The sequence below is a fragment of the Leptidea sinapis genome, chromosome 15, assembly GCF_905404315.1.
Source record: "Leptidea sinapis chromosome 15, ilLepSina1.1, whole genome shotgun sequence".
NCBI classification, from domain to species: Eukaryota; Metazoa; Arthropoda; class Insecta; order Lepidoptera; family Pieridae; genus Leptidea; species Leptidea sinapis.
The window spans coordinates 11,894,070-11,914,423 of record NC_066279.1 but is presented as its reverse complement, the minus strand read 5'-3'; the positions used below and the strand labels follow the sequence as shown (position 1 = coordinate 11,914,423).

Sequence of the window (20,354 nt, the reverse complement as noted above, 5' to 3'; positions counted from 1 at the left end):
AGTATGAATAAGGAAGTTTTTTTAATTATGGGCGAGTACACATTAGGCGCTCGGCGTTGCGTTAGGCGCGCGTTGGTAGCGTGCGTATACAGTGCGCTTAGCACGGCGTTTTACGAGCGTTAGTAGGGCGTCCATACTCGGCTCAGTTAGGAAATGGACGTCGAAGTGATTGCTTGTGTGTGGCTTCTATACCGTCGCTACAGAAGACAACGGCAGAGACAAAGAGAATTTTGGGTGCACCCAAACTACGAGATAGACTGACGCATGGAATGTTTTGTATCATTGTATCCCAAATTAAGACAGTATGAACCTAAGTTTTTTAATTATTTTGAATGTCCATAAAATCCTTTGATGACTTACTCCATGTTATAAAAGCGGATATTACTGTTGATTCAACAATTTTAAGAGAATCAATTTCCCCAGAAGAAAAACTCGTGATAACGTTAAGGCAAGGTTATTTATTCAAATAAATTAAATGTTGTCTGAATCTTCGCTGGAGCCTGTAGGTGAAGGCGACCGCGATGACGGCGGCGGTGATGGCGTCGTAGACCACTGCTGTGTCTAGCAGAGGTATATCCAGAATATGTTGGTGTAAAATACATGTATTGGTGTTGAATAGTTTGTAGTGGTAATGTTTGATGATAATTCTGCGCTTCTTTAATGACATTGAGTAATTCAATCTTTGTTGTTAGGCGTTGATTCTCGGGCACTTTTTTCAATTCACTTTACAATGATAAACAGATTAATTTATCATTGTCTTCTTTAGTTAGTCGCCCCGTTTCATTTTGTTCCTTTGCGTTTATACTTTTCTGTAAAATATCAACTATTTGCTTATCTAAAGCATTAATTTTTTGTTTTTTCCATGTGCTTTCAATATGGTATTTAGGAGGTAGCATCAAGTCTGCATTATCTGTATTATTTACACTTGAACCGGTTGTATCAGAAGATTGGTAATTGCTCTCTGTTTTCTGTATAGTGTAATACACATATGGCGTATGTTTGGAAGATCCAGATCCAGATGGAAGCTTTTTTTGCCTCTTAGATTCCCTCATATTATTGTCCCGAATGCTTTTCCATTTTTTCATAAATGTAGAACCTAAAAATAAACAATAATCATTTTTATTTTGAAAAATGCTTGGACACAGGCTGCTCCTTCGCTGATTTGCATTATGATTCGGTAATCATCAAGACGGTTCTTGGAAAATTAAGAATTATAAAGATAGTGAAACAAGTTTGTAAACTACTATGGATCAAATTGAAATGTACATTCATGCCTGAAATGACAACAGAAAAGTGGAAAGAAGTAGAAGAAGGTTTTAGGAAATACGCTAACTTTCCAAATTGTATTGGTGCAATTGACAGGAAACATATTGAGCTAATACAGCCAGAACATACAGTGTCGCTATTTTTCAATTAGAAAACCTACTTCTCATCAGTCTTACTAGCAGTTTATGTCTGATCCTATGGCAAAACCAGTGATTCTGCTATTTATCAACATTCTGATTTTTTCAAACGGATGACGGATAATAAGTTAAATATTCCTAACCCGAAGCCCATATCAAATGTCGACAGAACACCACTGCCTCACGTTTTCGTCGGCGATGAAGCATTTGGAATTATGTCGAATGTGACACGCCCGTATGGAGGAACACAACTCACACACACAAAAAAGCTTTTTTATGGGATTAGTTTTTTTTATGGAATAGGAGGACAAACGAGCGTACAAGTCACCTGGTGTTAAGTGATCACCGCCGCCCACACTCTCTTGCAACACCAGAGGAATCACAGTAGCGTTGCCGGCCTTTAAGGAAGGTGTACGCGATTTTCTTGAAGGTACCCATGTCGTATAGTCCCGGAAACACCGCACAAGGAAGCTCATTCCACAGCTTCGTACTGCGAGGAAGAAAGCTCCTTGAAAACCGCACTGTGGAGGATCGCCACACATCCAGATGGTGGGGATGATATCGTAACTTGTGGCGTGTCGTGCGAAGGTGAAATTCGGATACAGGAATCAGGTTTAACAGCTCTTCAGAACACTCCCCGTGATAAATGCGGTAGAAGACACACAATGAAGCGACGTCTCTACGCGACGCCAAGTGATCCAGCCGTTCACAGAGCGCTAGGTCGGTAGGTAGGTATGATTTTGGAGAGTAGGGAGGTAATATCAATAGGCTTGTAGTTTTCCGGATCCGAACTGTCTCCTTTTTTTGGGATCGGATGGACAAGGGCTGACTTCCATGAATGAGGGACTACGCCTTTTAAATAAGAGTGCCAGAATAAACGCGTTAGCACCGGCGTCAACTCAGGGGCACACGTTCTAAGCACGATTGGAGAAATGCCATCCGGCCCGCTCGACTTCCTGACGTCCAACTAAAACAGAGCTCGCCTAACAGTTTTCTGCCAGAACTGTACTTCAGGCATGGAGCTCTGACACCGCGGGATGGTCAGCGGTGTTTTTCCGTTGTCGTCAAGAGTCGAGTTGGAGGCAAAAAGAGTGCACAGGAGATCGGCTTTCTCTTTTGCCGTATGGGCCAGGGTGTCATTCCTCATATGCAACGGCGGCATGGACGGCTGGCTGAAGTTACCAAGAGCAGCTTTCGACAATGACCAGAACTTGCGTGTTCCGGTCGGGTAACTGGAAAGCTGCTCGCCGATTTTGACGACGTGTTTTGACTTTGCACGGACGATTTGCCGCTTAAAAAATCTGGAAGCACGGTTGTATTTCCTCTTAAGAACTATGCAGTTCGGATCCTTTGTGCCCAGCGCCGCAACCCAAGTTCGATACGCCTGTTTTTTGCAGTCAGATGCTGCTTTAACTGACGCATCGAACCAGGGCTGTGATCTGCCACCGATCGGTACTACAGAGCTTGGTATAAAAATATCCATGCCCTGCAGTATCACATCGGCTACTGCAACGGCGCAGGCTCTAGGATCATCCGAAGGGAAACAAACCCTACCCCAAGGGTAGGATCGGGTCGCTGGTGGTCTGCGACGTTGGCGTCGGATAGGCACTACATTCCTGACCAGGCAATGGTCGGACGTTCCGAGAGGGGCGTCGACAGAGACCTGGTAACAATCGGGATGTGTAGTCAGCAGAAGATCTAATAAGGACGGCATGTGGCTATCCACATCCGGGAGCCGCGTTGGCGACTCAACCAATTGGGACAGACCATACGCCAATGCAAAATTATGCACAGATCGCCCTGCGTAGTCTGCAGTACGTGATCCTAGCCATTCGGCATTGTGCCCGTTGAAATCACCCAAGACGATTTCAGCGGAGGGGATCTGAGCAAGCACGTCATCAAATGCCGCTTGAACGCAGCCCATGAGGTGATCCGTTTCTGCGTTATAACTATGGGACCTGTAGACACACGCATAGATGCGGACGCGGTCCTCTAAATCTTCGCGGAGCCAGAGAGTAGACAGGTTCCTACCCTCAAAATTGCCGAGACGGCGACAGCAGATATCCTCCCTAACGTACACACATACCCGGCATGAGGCATGAAATTATGCTCAATTTTGTACCCGGGGTACGTCAAATATGACGTATCGCTAGGTCGAGACTCCGTAAGGAAACACAAGGCCGGCTGCGCCGTCTCAAGGTGGTGGTGGACGGCGTTTAAGTTGGAGTGAATTCTCTGGATGTTACAAAAGTCCACGTTAAGCGCGGAGCGGGGTGCCGTGGTGTTGCTGCCCTGTTTGTCCTGTGACATACGCGGTACTGTGCCCTCCCCAGAATGCGAGGGGCAGCCCGAGCGCGAATGCTCGGGGAGGGATTCTTCGGCTCTACAAGATCCGGTACCCTCCTGGGGTAGTTTCTCTTTCAATACCGCTCTCATATTATGTTGGGGGGGGAGGGGGAAGGACGGTGGGGTCCTCGACACTAATCTAATAATACTAATATTTAACTACGCTAATACAGTGATTGGGCCTAGGTTGTTGGTGGCTTCAAAAAAACTTATACAAAGGGTACAAAATGCTTGCACAAGATTTTGTTATGATATTCCTTACCGTGCACACGTAACACCCTTTTTGAACACCAACAACATAATGAAGATGGAATTACGTAGGCAATTTCAGTTTGCCTCGTTACTTTTTAGCGTGGTTAAGTACAGAATACCATTTTACCTATATAAAAGGCTTAGGTAGTTATCGGACTCAAATGAGAGTTATCAGACGCGTCACGGCAAGATTCTCCTTGAAGTGCCTCTACACGGTACCGCAGCATTTAGGGGTAGCTTTAAATACAGCGCCTCCAAATGCTGGAATGATTTGCCGCCACCTATTAAAGATCAAAAAAACAAACTGAAATCTTTTCTATTAGAAAAACAAAAATGTTCAGAGGCATAAAATCAAAAATAAACAGCATGAATAAATAAAATAAAAAATCAAAATATGTCCTATTTAATAAAATTACAATAAAAATATTTTTAAACTCGTTTTCCAATTCAATCTTTTATTTTCTTTTATTTTATTTTTCTACTATTTTTGGATGGTCACTTTTAAGACCTATAACAAAAGGAACCGTGTTGTCTACAGCTACTGTCAACGAGTCGACTTGATAGGTACCTACTGAAAATCAGTACTGGAAATCATTTCCAAAAATACTGAGTGGGTGTCCTTTTCATGACCCCGTATTTTTTTATTTGTTAATTTAACTATGTACATATGTTTTGTGATGTCATGAATAAATGCATACTTTACTTTACTTAACTTTACTTTACTTTAATCGATGCGAAACATAGCGGCACTAGGCCGCTACTTCACGCCGGTATTCTGTGCGAGTGTGGTAAGTAACCCGGACGAGTCTGGCCCAATTGTGCTGACGTCATAAGACGCCAGCGTGACTCTCCCGCTTTCAAAAAGCCCGTAGTCGCCTCTTACGACACCCTTGGACCTGGGACTACCCTATTGACTATTCTTTTTACGCCCCGGAGCAGCACAGGGCAAATCGGCAAATTACAGATTATCAAGAGCAAGGCGCTATATCGAATGCACGTTTGGAAAAATTAGCAATAAATGGCAAATATTTCATAGACCGATAGATGTAAACATTAATTTCGCGGAGAATATCATCAAAACTTGCACAGTACTACACATTTACGTTCGAATACGTGATGGTTATAGATATGAAGACGCACTTTATCTTTCACCGTTACAATCTATTAATTTAGAACATGTACCACGAGGCAGCTTGTGTGCTAGAACTACAAGAGAGAAATTCGCCAAGTATTTTATAAACGAGGGAAAATTACATTGGCAACACAATATGATTTAGGTACTTACTTACCAAATATGACATAATTATAGGAAATATCAATAAATAATTATGCTCACCCTTTCTTTAATATTTAGTTTTTATAATCAGGACTTTCCATATAGCTGGACGCTTTTGGATTTCGTCGATAAATAAGTCTGTATCGAAGTGCTCGGTCTCGATTTTGGTGAATTGCATCCACTCTACACGAAAGCGCGCGTTCAAATGTACAACAAAATGGCAGCTAATCTAAATCGAAGCGAGCGGCTTACGCCCTCCCAACGCGCGTTTGAACGAAAATCTCAAAGCGCGCGTTTGACGCGCGCATGATCAGAAACGCGCGCTTGCGTGTGTACACCTAGATAAGAACTACTGGTTCTCAAAACGCGCGTTACCAAAGCGCGCGCTTCAAAACGCCTAATGTGTACTCGCTCTATAACAGGTCGACCAGGCACCACAGCAATTGCTTCTGTAGCACAAATTTGAGAGCAGGGCGATTCAATTTAGCAGTTGATCAAGTTACCGCAACTCTATGGACTGTGTTCCACTGGAGCATATATTTTTATATTAAAGTGTTTGCACTGCAAAAGAGAGCTGTTCGTGCTACATATCAGCTTGGTTATTGACAGCCTCTGAAAGAAAAATTTAAAGAAATAAATATTATGACTGTTCATTGCCAGTAGATTTATGAAATTTTAATACACGTTCACAAAAATCATCACCTTTTTGCTCTTAATAGTTAATTATTATAACACTAGAAATAAGGGATTGGTTGTAACTAATTCTAGTAGGCTTCATAAGATACATAATAGCTTTGAGGGTAAATGTATACACTTTTATAATAAAGTCCCAGCCACTGTTCGGGCATTGTCTATGAATTAAATTAAATGTTTTTTTTAATAAATGGCTCTGTCGGAAATCCTATTACTCCACAGCTGAATATCTGAGTTATCGGACAGCCTGGGACCAGATTATTATTATTTTATAGCGATATAAATGACTGTACAATATTCTTTATTTTTATTGAATGGAGCGCAAAAAAAGGAATGCTGGGAGAGTTTCTTGCGCTGCTTCTCATCTCTCAGAACGCTATTTGTTTCCGAAGCGGTAGTAGTATCTAGTATATTAGAAATGACATCAAAAAGAATTCTAAAGGAATCAATTTTGAGAAAATAAATGCCTTCATAAAAATAATAGGGAGGCCCCAGGCCCAAGGATGTCTTAAGAGGCAACTAAGTGCATTTACCAATGGGAGGCTTCTTGGCACAGGATGCCAGCTAGTCTATGGTTACGACGACGCGCCTTTTTCTGCCGTAAAGCAGTAATGGGTAAGCATTATTGTGTTTCGGTCTGAAGGGCGCCGTAGCAAGTGAAATTACTGGGCAAATGAGACTTAACATCTCATCCCTCAAGGTGACGAGCGCAATTGTAGTGCCGCTCAGAATCTTTGAGTTTTTCAAGAATCTTGCATTCTGCATTGTAATGGGCAGTGCGTTTCAATTACCATCATCTGAATGTCCTGCTCATCTCGCCCATAAAAATAGTCTACATAAAAGTAATAACATGTTCTTAATATGAGTACTGTTACAAGATTTTAACTCTAGTCTTTTTTCAATACATCTTTGAACTAATATAACGTCATCTCTCAATACTTCAAATTTTATTGAAGCTTGAAGCATTTGTGCGGTGATTCTACTTTCAACTATCCTCTTCATCTCCAAACTCAGTTATCTTTATATTTTATGAAAAAGGAGAACAAACTAGCTTACGGGTCACCTGGTGTTAAGTGATTTCTGCCGCCCACATTCTCTTGCAACACCAGAGGAATCACAGGAGCGTTGTCGGCTTTTAAGGAAGGTGAAGGAAGGTGTACGCGTTTTTTGAAGGTATCCATGTCGTATCGTCACGGAAACACCGCACAAGGAAGTTCATTCCACAGCTTTGTAGTACGAGGAAGAAAGCTCCTTGATACACCGCACTGTGGAAGACCGCCACACATCCAGATGGTGGGGATGGTATCCTAGCTTGTGGCGTGTCGTGCGAAGGTGGAATTCGGCGGCAGGAATCAGCTGAAACAGCTCTTTGTCTCTCCGTTGCAATCTAGTGATAATACAAAAAGAGATGTAAAACGAAACAGAATTTAATTTTTTATTTATATTAATTAAAACAATTTAACAACTGTCTTATAAGTATTGTCTCTTTCTAACAAATATGTATGTTATATCGTACGTGACATTACAATTAAGTCTATAAGCACTATACAGTAATTGACAAAACTGAAGGTGCAGTATAAAAATAGTTTCAGGATGCTGCTGGGCTTGCCGCGGTTTTATTCGGTGTCAGGCATATTTGCTGAAGCACGAACGGATGATTTCTATGCCATCATAAGGAAAAGGACGTCATCCGTCCTGGCATGGCTGCGTTCGAGGTCAAACAGTATCCTGAATATGATAGCGGGAAAACTGTATTCGCCAATATTGCAGCGTTTCATTCAAGTTTTTGTACGATAAAAACACGCTGTCTCAGATTGTTTCCAAAGTTATTTTGTGTTATTACATATTATGAATTAATTATATTAAGCAAATCGTAAAAATTGTAACATACGTAGTTTTTAAGCCTGTAAGTTACAAAATATGGGCCTCTGTTGCTTCAATAAAGATTATTATTATAAAAGTATAGAGACTGGTCGCTCTTTTGGCCAGCCAATCTTTTTATATGTGCCAACCCTAGCACTACGCCCTGACGTAGGTATAAATTTCAAGGACTGCTGAGTAGTTACGCTACTGTTATATTACTTGTATATGCTATAAGTTATAGTTTGTGCAACAATCACGAAACGGCGAATTTCTTAATAAGCAAAGTTTGTACAATCAGACAGAACTTGGCTCGAATAAAGATATAATGAATTATTAACAGTCAAATCATTATGAGCTCAGTTCTTGAAGCTACAAGATTTCTGCCTTATTTCTAAAACAAATAAATAAGATTTAATAATATGTGTTCGATGCTCAATTCTAGAAGCATCAAGAGTTCTGTTATACTTCGAAAATCCTAAATAAGAGTTTAATGAAGACATCTAGTGGAAGAAAAAAGTTATTAAAGTGAAGACACCTTTCTAAAAAGTCACTTAACATCAACCCGTACGCTTGTTTGCCCTCTATAAAATATTTCCTTCTCTTTCTGTTTACTTTACTAGAAAATAGTATTTCTTAAAATGTACAGTTTATGGTAATTTTTAACTATTGTAAGAAAAGTTCAAGAAATTGCCTTAATTTGAATGATATTCTTTCTTCAATGTCTAGATTATTATTATCAAGCTATTTTGACACAGTCTTTTCTATAATTTATATAGTAATAAGGAGCAAAATATGTCTACATTTTAAAATTCATCAAAATGTGTTAATTAATTTCTTTATAACATCTATCGTTTCGCCCTGAGATATATCTTCAACATAACCAATAGCTTTCTTTGCATGATCATCGTAAAGATGTTTTGTCTTATCAATCGCATCTGTCTTCAGAATGTTAAACTTGAAATCCTCATAGTCTACGTCCTGAACGTCGTTTTTCGCTTGAATTATAATCTTATAAAGATCTGGGTTCTCTTCTAGAGCAAACAAAACTGGGGCACTTGCTAGACAAAATTGTTCTTTACTATCTGATGTTAAAGTTTGAATTTCGGTAGCTGCTTGCCAAGCTAAGCCTACGTTACATCCGAAATGATATGCACTGTTTTGAATTTCTCTATTCTGTTGACCAAGTAGCATAACTGATTGGCAACTTCTTCCAAGCAAGCTGACGCCATTAAACAGACTTCTAGCAGTCCATTCTTTTCTAGGATTGCCCAAAACATCATCTATACTTATAGAAGTTGTTGTAAATGTAATATTGCGGTCTGCTGCATCGTTTTTAGGTTTACCTGGTATGGGTTTGTTTTGTTCGTCTCTTTCGCCGAGGAATTCACTTTCTGATAAGTCTTTTAGAGCAGTTGATACAATATAGAGCACTTCAGCGTTTTTTAGACCAGCGAGCATTGCGTTTGCAGTAACAAGGAGATAATCGCCCAGAAGTATGGCTATTTTATTCCCGAAAATTGCCGATTCTGAGTTTTTGGATCGCGTTGCGAAAGGCACATTTACAATTCCTTTGTGGATTAAGTGACCTGTGCGCATCATTTCTGTAAGCTCAGCCAATTGTCTCTGTTGTTCTTCTACAACTTTAGATTGTGTTGATCGTGTTTTGACAGCTTTTGCCAGAAGAAGAATAATTAGTCCCCAAGGTTGAAGGTTCTTCGAGTCACCGTATAGAACATTTTTGGCTGTTTGTAAGACTAGATGATTGCTGCCTACCTGAAATTGTAAATGGATTTTATTATTAACTTTTCACCACAAATATCTACTTCTTTACTAATCCATGGTCACACTATAATTTTAAAAAAAAATGAGCTTCCTTGTGCGGTGTTTCCAGGACGATACGACATAGGTAGCTTCAAAAAAGTACGTATACCTAGTAAGGTATATATACTTTTAGTAAAAGGACGGCAATGCTCCTGTGATTCCTCTGGTATTGCAAGAGAGTGTGGGTGGCGGTGATCACTTAACATCAGACGACTCGTAGCCTCGTTTGGCCTCCTTTTAAAAAAAATGACGTTTGAGTACTTTTGATGCAAAATAATTTTTAAGCCAATGAAGAAGTGGCAATGACTTTCTTGCCATTTCTTCACGTTCAACTCAAGCTCATTCTGCTGATAAATTGTATCTAACATTTATTACTCTGTGTGTGTTAAATATACAAAATTAATTTTTAATTAAGTTATTTTTAAAATCTTACATTCCCCAACTGGAATCAAGCTGGCAAGCTCTTGTTTTTAAGGTACTACACTACTACATTATCTATGGACCGCCCTGCAACTTAAACCCCATCCCGTACCCCTTTCATCCCCTCGCGCTCCTCCTGTTGCGTCAGTACGGTTTGCAGTTTCATTACAGTTATGTATATGTCGTGATATTTTCGTGCTATCACGGCATTGTCTTTGAAGTTTTCATTATTACGTTTTGACTTTTGTTGTTTATAGTTCTGTAGTGTCTGTTTTTATGTGTGGCTATAATAGTTCTACCAGAAAAATAAAATCTTTTTTACTCAACCGAACACTTTAATGTATTTTTCATCATTATAATAACTATTATCATCACAACACGACACCTTTACATCACTCTATAATACTGATAATAATTTTGCACACCGTAATAAAGCGACACTGTGACGTCAATCGTCATCGACGTCAGATCTAGAGATAACCGCGTAGTAAATATTACCACCACTCAACTAATACTATTATTGTTCTATTTGGTAAAACACACATCCTAAAACATTTCCACTTTTACCTCACGCTAACTAACAAACAGGAAAGTCTGACAGTGAGCCTAACTTTCACAAATTAGTTAAGCTGTAAACACGCGATGAAAACATACAATATTACATTGAGGAAATAGAATTTTGAGATCATAACTGCTTCACTGCCTTTCTAGTGGTGATTCTGTTTCACGTTTTTCATATTAAATTTATTATATTTCATATAATCGCTAATTAAATGCTCGCATAATAAATACCTTTAAATGTTCACGGTATGTGTGGATTGATGCATCTACTGTACTCAATAACTCTTATGTTTTTACATATTAATTTACATTTATTTATTTTTTTGACCTACTCGTAGTATTGTGACGCATTGAGTATGTGTTTGAGTATTTTTGTTGCATCACTTTATATTTTATTGTAACTAGCTTTTACCCGCAACCTCGTCCGCGTGGGATAGTTACTATGGGCATGGCAATTTTTTATTTGTTGGGATATTTTGCAAGTAATACACACACAAACTCGTCGGCGTGGCGCTCTTCTGAGATACAGCGGATATTGTTATTGTGGACAGTAGTCTCTTTAATATTATTTCCCTGCGAACTTTTATCTCCTATATCATCCCCATGTAGGTTTAAATTTAAAAAATGCTCCAACAAATGTTTATAAATTACTTCTTATCGAGTGCCAAGATACAAAGTTTCATGGTTTTATCTCTGTTAATGAAGAATTCCCATGCAAACTTTCATACCTTATTTCAACCAGTTCATGACTTTTTTTACAAAAAATGGTAGCTTAAATCCTTTCCCAAGTTCTAGTCTATTTTTCTATCAAATATAATCAAAATCGAAAGCATAACGTTGCTTGGACTTTCATACATCCGAATTTTCATCCCTTATTCTATCCCTACACAGGTCGAAATTTTCAAAAACGCTAGGCTTAATATTTATTTACTTCTTATCAAATGCCTAAATACAAAGTTTTATGGATTCATCTTCGATAATGACGAACTTCCATGCAAACTTTCATCCCCTATTTCAACCCCTCCATTTATTTTTCGCAACAAAAGGTAGGCCATGTCCTTTTCGAAGCTCTAATCTATCTCTCTATTAAATTTAATCGAAATCGATTGAGTGGTTTAGGCGTGAAACCGTAACAAACAAACTTATATTCATATTTATAGGATTTGTAAGACGATGAAGCTGTGAATGTTGATTTCAATTAGTGGCAATAAGTTTCTTGTGACTTCTTCTCGTTAAAGCTTAACCTTTTTGAAGTGGTGGTAGATGTTACAATACAAGAAAAGTTTTGATTGGATTTATACGTTTGAATAAATGTCTGTCACGGTTCAAGTTGTCTGAGTTCGTGTATTAACTTTAAATATATTCTTGATAATGTTTTATCATTTTTCATTAGCCAATTTTCTTGAAACTAGAGCATCATAATGTTACCATCAGAAATTAACATGAACTTGTTATGCCTACTACTCCGATGAGTTGAGTTTGTAAGTACATTACTGGGCGATGAATATGCTTCTACAGCATGATCCCAGAAAATTTAAATGTTTTAAATGTTTCTGTGTGATAAAGTTTATTATAACATAAATGACTTTCCTTATGATACCACAGATTGGAAATAGATCGAGCTAATTCAAAAATAGAAGCCTGCTGAGTTACTTGTGCCTGTTCTTCTCAGATCTGAGGCATATATATACTTTCGAATAGGTGGTAGATTTTGTCGAATAAAAAATATTTGAAATAGTGAATTAATCAAACTGAAAAAACATCAAATAATTGGTCCCTTGAAGATCTGTTAAAATCTTATATATAAAATTCTCATGTCCCGGTGTTAGTTACCAAACTTCTCCGAAATGGTTGAACCGATTTGTATGAAATTTTGTGTCGGATGCACACACACATAAGCAGATATGTAGGTCTGAAAATTGGCCAACATCTATTTTCATACGCCTAAATTATAAGGGTGGCCCGAAGATAGTACTTTGTACATTCTCCGCGCCTCTGGGCCCCACGGGTCAAGTATGTAGTACGGCACAAAGATGTAAGACTCACTCATTCACTGATTGTTTTAGTAAACTTAATATTATGTAATGGTCACTCCATTCCCAATCTGTGGTAACATAAGAAAGTCATTTATGTTATAGTAACCTTTACCACACAAACGTTTTTAATAATTCTTATGAATTTCGAAATACATTTGTTTTGAACATTTTCTGAGATCTTGTTGTAAAAGCACATACATGACCCCACAAAAGACTTGACTTACAAGTTTATTTAAATTGTAATCTGTGTAAGCAAATATACATTACCAGTTAATAAATGTAAATTAATTAAAAATAAACATTAGAGTTCTTGAGTGCAGTAGATGCATCAATGCACATACTGTAAATAATAGTTTTCCTTATGATTAAATAACAATTGTAAAAATTATGAACCTTAATAAACTTTCATGAGGCGTCGGGCTCAAGTACAAATTAATTGAAGTGTGGATTACACATTTCAGCCCCGGTTTGTGATTTTCCCTAGTACGAGACGATATATGGGTAAAGGTACAATTACTGTACATTACGTTTATTGTTGAATTTAAAGTTAAAAAGATATCCGTTTAACATAAAATTCAACAATGCATAGAAGTTAAGACTTTATAAAAATAAATTTCGCAATGAACTCCTAAACTACTGAACCAATATTAACCAAAATTATCACACCGTGTGCAATTTGAACCAACTTAAGAGAAAGGATAGAGAAAAAATTTTGACGCACATTTGACATTTCTGCTATTATAATTTGATTACAGGAACAGAGAAAATTGAAATAATAATTGTAATTATTAAATTTCTACAATTTACAAAAAATATTTTTAATTTTGATAAGAAATTTTGTGTATAATATATACATTTGTTTACCTGTCACTAGCTAGTTAAACATGAAGTGTGACCAGGCGGTTACTACGTAACTATTACAGATCAAAAAACATGAAAGTGATATGAAAAGTACTTTATTTAATCAGTAAATAGTACATTTTTGCAAAGGCTGGGAACTAGGCAATTGCAGGTCGAGTATAAGGCTGAAGGCAGAGCCGTTGGATAGGACTTCACTAAATACGAGACAAGCAATTGCCATTTCCCGCCGAGGCATACATAGTGCTTTTCTCAAAAGAATGCATGGATATAAGCCACACTTTTTATATTATACAATAAATTTAATTTACCTTTGTCGCTAAATAAATATCATCTGGGGCTGTAATTAAAAACTGCTTTATGTTTTCGCCAGTAAAAATTTTCGATTTCTTGCTTTTGAATCCGTTCGATTGTCGTTTGAGAAAAGTAGTAAAATTCACATAATTTTTCAAGTTAATGCAATTTCAGCATGGAATAAATTGCCCATAATGTAGATCGCTTCTTGGTTTTAGCAATCTCATTAGAATACTTAAATACTGTTTCGGAGAAAATGGTCACTTTTTTCTCGTTTTTCCAACTCAAAATTTTTTTATTAAGGTACTTTCATGTTTTTTCTTTTGACTTCGCTGGAAGCAGGTTTTCCATTGCCAATTTAGCTTCTGATCTTAAATCTGGTGAAGTACAATCAATCTCCATTTCACTCTCTGAACCGTTGGAACTCATTTTAATTATTATTAAATTTATATTTATTAAGTAGGTATGTAAATAACAAATAAAGACGAATTTTCAGCTTTGCCGCCAATTTTTTTTTATCATCTGTGCCGACAGGCAAACGCAAAGAAACTATGGTATGCCAAGAATGACAAAAGAGATCCGAACAAAGAGTATTTAATAACCCTAGCACGCCGTTTCATAGAACATTCCAGGAGCGTTGTAATGTTCCAAATTCCAAAAACGCTGCTGCAATGGGTTTGATTTTCTTTGTCCATAAATTCGATGGGTACTTCGCATGTTCTTTTTTCGTTCGTTCGAAAATAATGACAATATTTCCATGCATGTTTGAGAAAATGACATTAGTTACTTTTTAAAAATCAAACGAGAAGCATCCAAAATTTTGATATTAAACGTCATTTTACTGATTAGGTAACGTACTTTCGATATCAATTTTTTTTTATATTTGTTATACTTACGGAATAATGGTCTGTTCAAGCTTAACGATTACAAGCTTAACGATTACATCCTATATAATCTAAATCATATTAAAAAAAATAGTTAAAAAAAAACTAAACAACACGCTTTGGTTAAAACTAAAAATTGAAATTTAAAATGAACATCAATTTCTGTCTCATCGACGAAAGATGAAAAAATTATATAAATTAACAAAAACTTATTTTGGAAATAAAAAAATGGAAAAGCCTCGATAAATCTACGAAGTTTGAACGAAATCTGACCGTTTAAAGTGGGTCAAAATCGCGCCGTAATGAGTCGGTTACAAACAAACATACATACAGGTGAAGCTTATAAAAAGCGTGTAAAAAGACATACCAACTTCCGCAAATACAGCGCCAAATTTGAAAACTCGTCGCTCAGAAGACATCGAAGGTTCATGAAAGACGTGGGATATCCAACCACTTTCTCAGCCTCACGAATCGCGTTGGTCCAATTTGTAAACGGCGGTCTTAACAGCATTACAATTTCGTCCTTTGTAAGACTGGCTACAGTTGTCTCCGGTCTTTTCTGGTGAAGAAGACCGGATATCCGTCGAAAAGCGCGGGACGCGTGCATCTTTCTTTTCACTTTTTAATTCATACTAGAACTTTACACACGTGTTTACTATTAGCTCTTCTGAGTCTTAGTGAGTACTTACTACTTACAGCCAAGGCTGCCAGATCAATTAGCGTTAAGTTCATAAATTTTCAATGTCGTTCTAAATTTAAATGTTTATTTTCATTTAGAACAAATTTTAATTATTTTTTGTTTGAAATTATTACTAGTTTGATAATATTGTTATGTTTTTGAAGTGAAAACTTCTTTAGCGGCGTTGAGCACTTTTCTTGGGATCAGTATAAAATGTTAAACTCGCGTCAGGACACGTGACCTGATCGAAAATTCGTAAGACCAAGGAATTTGAGGATTTCGTGAAAATTTGAAACTATATATATCGTCTTATAACAAAAATATAATTTGTAAGTTGAATTATGTAATATAAATTATCATTGGTGTGTATATTAGCACATTGTATTGATAATTAAATATAAATGAATAAATGAATATTGTATTTAACCACATAAATGCTAGTACTTTTATACTGATAAATAAAGCAATTCGTGCGAAAGTATTCCCTAACCATTCCAAAATATTCAAAAATGCATAACGTTAATGTTTCCATTTCTTCCGGCAACGCATTTGTTCCAATGCTAGAAAATATAACTGTCTGTCTGCTATTTTTTTTTAATTAATAAACTCTGAAGCTTATGGATTTAAAATTGCAATGACATTCTTGCTGCTTCTTCTTATTGACAATTCGGAAGTAGGGGTTACTTGTAAAAAAAAATTGATAAGTATATTTAATCGTAATATTTTCACCCACCATCAATGAATGATTTTGATTGTCTGTCGAAACTCCTTTTAACGTAAGCGGAGAAAAATCGAACGTACGGGTCACCTGATGGTAAGTGTTTCACGACGCCCATACTCCCTTTGAAATTTCGGAATAAAACGTCAAAATTCATAGAAATGTTACAAATATGATCATATTGACATTTGTAAATTGTTTCATATTTCACAAGATAAACATTTAAATTTTTACGCAAACGATCAAGCCAGTCTAAATCCATAGAAAAAACAGTCACTCAAATAACTATCTACACAAACACCCTATTTCTGGGGAAAATTCTGCCTGTCAGATATCCCCAAAGCACTTGACCGTGAAAAGTGGAATGCAATTGAACACTCACCCAAACAAACAAACAACCACAGCGTAATAGACCTTAAGACGCTTACAATAGAGCCTCATCTATTACAAACATAAGTAAAAGTAGTTCAGTTTATTGACATATAATGGATTTTATTTGAGATCTTAATGTGTTGGCTTAAAGCACAAAATCGCATAACTTATTTACTCTTGGACTTTGCAATCTAGTCCAGTCTATCAAAACCTATAGATAGTCTTGTAGCCTCCCTTTACAGTGCTTGTTTAGTAGTATACAGAGGGGAAGGGAAGCTCAAATAATATTGGATACAGTATTCGAAAGTCAGATCAATTAATTTCTCTTACAGGTTTACCGTTTGCGTTCGAGCTGATAGGAAATTATTATCAACTTTTATTGTTTAACCACACAATGCCTCATAGTTTTAGGGTACCCCAGCGGTACCTTTTTTATACTGTCAAGTAACAGAAAATGTTGGTTTAAAAAATAATAAAATAAAACTAGGCGACCCGTGCGAACACTTCGCGCCGGTACCGATCAGTTACGGAACATAATAATGTAGAAATAAGTAAATATTAATCTTTATTAGTTCATTATTTTATTAAAAAGGCTTATTTTTTTAATTTCGGCAAAAAATAATTAAATATACTTATAATATGGTCTTTTCTTTGATTAAATCGAGTGTTACATACTTAAATTAAACACTTTAAAGGATTAAAACGCGTTATATACGCGGATGACAACAGTTACAATAACACGCATTTTATTTAAATTAAACATATTTTGCTGAGAATATTACTCCACTGCTTTAGCAGATTCATGATTCTATGGCCACACTACCTTACCATCCTATATAGGATTATATATACCACTTTAATATCCTCGGAAATTGATGTGGGACACTAAGGAGAGCCCTTGACCCCGCCGGAGCTTAATATGCCATATTGATTTGCCCCTCTTAATTACTGCCATAATTGGCCATGAGTACCTTCAAAAAAATAGCTTCATCATCACCGCGGCATTCCTCTGGTATTGCAAGAGAATGTGGGCGGCGGTGATCACGAAACGCCAGATGACCCGTACCCTCGTTTGTCGTTGTTTGTTGATAGTAAAAATAAGTCTCAAAGTGACGTGAGTAAATTTGCAGTGCTGCTCTGAAATTTATGTTTTTAAAGAACACTTAGCGTCATTGTAATAGGCAGGGCTTATTATTGTGAAAGTAAAACTTCTTTAGGCGCAACTTGATGAACTCGTAACTAATATAATTAATTAATAATATAATTGATTGCCATATTGATTTGCATTGCTAAACTACCGCAATAATATGCAATATTTATTGACATTGCTAAATTATAGCCATAACATACATGTATAACCTTTCCTATGAGCTTTTTGGCTATATGGTGCTTGCTTGCTGCGATTCCGCTACTGCTCCTGTTGGTTTGCTTGATTCTAGTGTAGTATACAGTCCTGACCTTATCAAGGTAAGAAGGCTTACGCTACGCTAAATTCCTCAGGCTGTTTTCCAGTTGGAACTTTAGCAGCCAACGAGGAGCTCATACCCAAGCCAAGGTGTGATGCATCATGCTGATGGCTGTGTTGCACCGGGGTTATTATGACGGCGTCTCAAAAGAACTCTTTAGGGCATCAGGAGGTACATAATAATATCAACCACTTGCCCCGACGTGCGGGGCTCTGCCGAGGTAGACTATCAGTTTCCTAATTTCTAGTGGGATAATATAGACAAAAATATAGAAAAGTATCAACAAAAAATGGAATACCCCTGCTTCTCTTGCTGCCTCGGCAGTTAGGTTCCAAGACATACTCTTGGAGATAGAGGTAGTAGTAACAATGCCATCCTTACTCCAACTACAGAAGATAAAAAGACCGGATATCCATGGTCATCACACAAAAAGAAGCTCCAATCTGGCAACAAACCAGTTATTGGCGCTATGCCTACGCAATCCTCGACCTACGTCGAAGCTGTTCGGTATCTGGAGTAAGCAAAGCCCCTGCCCACAAGCAGTATACCTGTGGGGGTTGTACAAATCATTTCGATTACAATAAGTTTTAAGTTATGCGACAAAGTACTCAAACGTCAAATACTACAATACACTGTGACAAATATATTAGAAGAAAATGAAAAGTAGATGGATCGGTGGGCCTTTAAATTGTATTTTATTAACTCGAAAAACATTATGCTTATTGGTGTTCTTAGCAGTTTGAGCCTGCCACGCTTGTACTCCTTCAATCTATTTTGAATGAATAATAATATCAATAATATTGACACATTTATGCACAAATTATCTTGCCCCAAACTAGGCATAGCAATAAATGCCTTTAAAACGATTACTTGTATTGATATGATCATAATATTGTAAGATTAATTAATTCTCACGCCTTATAACGCAAGGCGTTTGACTATCAATGTGTCATGGTCAAATTCTGAGAACAATAAATGCTTCTAATATACTTAAACTATACAGGGTTAATATAACAAACATTCTTATCGACGAAAAACAATTTTATCTTCAAAAACTTAAACGGGCAAGGCTGGTCACATGGTCAGAATCTTCGTGGTTCAAACGCACGGTATAATAACGTAAGTTCGTAAGGACTGATTGAAATGGACTGTACTTTTCAACTTTAGTATCTAAATCATACAAAATATTGTAATAGTAAATCTCCCAATTTATTTATTAATGATCATAAAAGAAATTGTGATTCCTCAAACACATTGAGAATGATCGCCAAGAAACTCAATAATTTCTTTTATAAACATCAAATAAATAATTTGCAAGAATTATTGTAATATTGATGATTGTCCAAATTATTGCGAAACTGAAGAGGCAGTGGGGAGGGCACATAGTTCAACGGACAGATGGCCATTGGGGTAGTAAAGTCCTCGAATGGCGACCACGTACCGGAAGTCGCAGTGTTGGTAGGCCCGCCAAAAGATGGACCGACGGTCTGGTCAAGATCGACGGAATACGTTGAGGGATATGGATGAGGACAGCTCAGGACCGATCGTCGTGGAAATCTTTGGGGGAGGCCTTTGTCCAGCAGTGGACGTCTTCCGGCTGATGATGATGATGATGAAATGAAGCATTGAAGTACAATAAACAACTAGGCTCCCAATTGCCGATTAAAAGGTCGTCAAAAAATGTCCGAGCGGCTTCCGAGTGGCGTCCTATATACGTATACTTAAACAGATAATAATAAAACATTCCAAGTAACACCATATTTCGTCGCAGTAATGTTCAAAGTCTATTGTATACGCTCATTAGAAGTAGTAACACTATGTCACGTGCAAGACGGACGCGAACACGAGGTAAGAACATTTTGTGTGAGCAATTGCAATATAATAATTTAGCAAAATTATTAAAAATCTAAGGTAAGTTACACAATTTTGTTAATTTAAAGGGCACATATCTAAAACACGACATGGAGTGTCCTTTTTAAGTTTGGCTATGCTGTAATTTTGACAGTTTTTCACTGAACACTTTGTCATTGCGTGGCGTTGTATTCAAAGCGCGGTGGAAACACAACTGAACACAAACTCTACCTAATAGACAGAGAATTTTTGAGCGTGATTATGAGTCTCGTTGTTTATTGTACGTCAATGTTGAAAAGATTCCACCACCACTGGGAGTCTCCTTTGCACAGGAAGCCGGCTAGATTATGGGTACCACAATGGCGCCTATTTCTGCCGTGAAGCAGTAATGTGTAAACATTACGGTGTTTTGGTCTGAAGGGCGCCGTAGCTAGTGAGTGAGAGCTACTGGGCAAATGAGACTTAACATCTTAAGTCTCAAGGTGACGAGCGCAATTGTGGTGCCGCTCAGAATTATTGGGTTTGTCAAGAATCCTGAGCGGCACTGCATTGTAATGGGTA

At 37.4% G+C, this 20,354-nt stretch overlaps 1 protein-coding gene across 1 annotated transcript; it reads right to left on the bottom strand.

The window, feature by feature from the left end:
* Window positions 1-7,445: 7,445 nt before the first annotated feature.
* Window positions 7,446-15,365, bottom strand: LOC126968332 (all trans-polyprenyl-diphosphate synthase PDSS2-like). Its single transcript, XM_050813299.1, has 2 exons — window positions 15,075-15,365; window positions 7,446-9,606 (listed from the first exon to the last, which is right to left on the bottom strand). The coding sequence occupies exons 1-2, from the start codon at window positions 15,312-15,314 to the stop codon at window positions 8,647-8,649; spliced, it is 1,200 nt and encodes a 399-aa protein (XP_050669256.1). The 5' UTR covers window positions 15,315-15,365; the 3' UTR covers window positions 7,446-8,646.
* Between the last annotated feature and the right edge of the window lie 4,989 nt (window positions 15,366-20,354).

Excerpts from the sequence above, each read along its gene's own strand:
- LOC126968332 (XM_050813299.1), bottom strand. The coding sequence starts at position 15,314 with ATGCACGCGTCCCGCGCTTTTCGACGGATATCCGGTCTTCTTCACCAG. Across the intron at positions 9,607-15,074 it reads CGCTGTATTTGCGGAAGTTG|GTAGGCAGCAATCATCTAGT; the intron begins GTATGTCTTTTT and ends TTACAATTTCAG.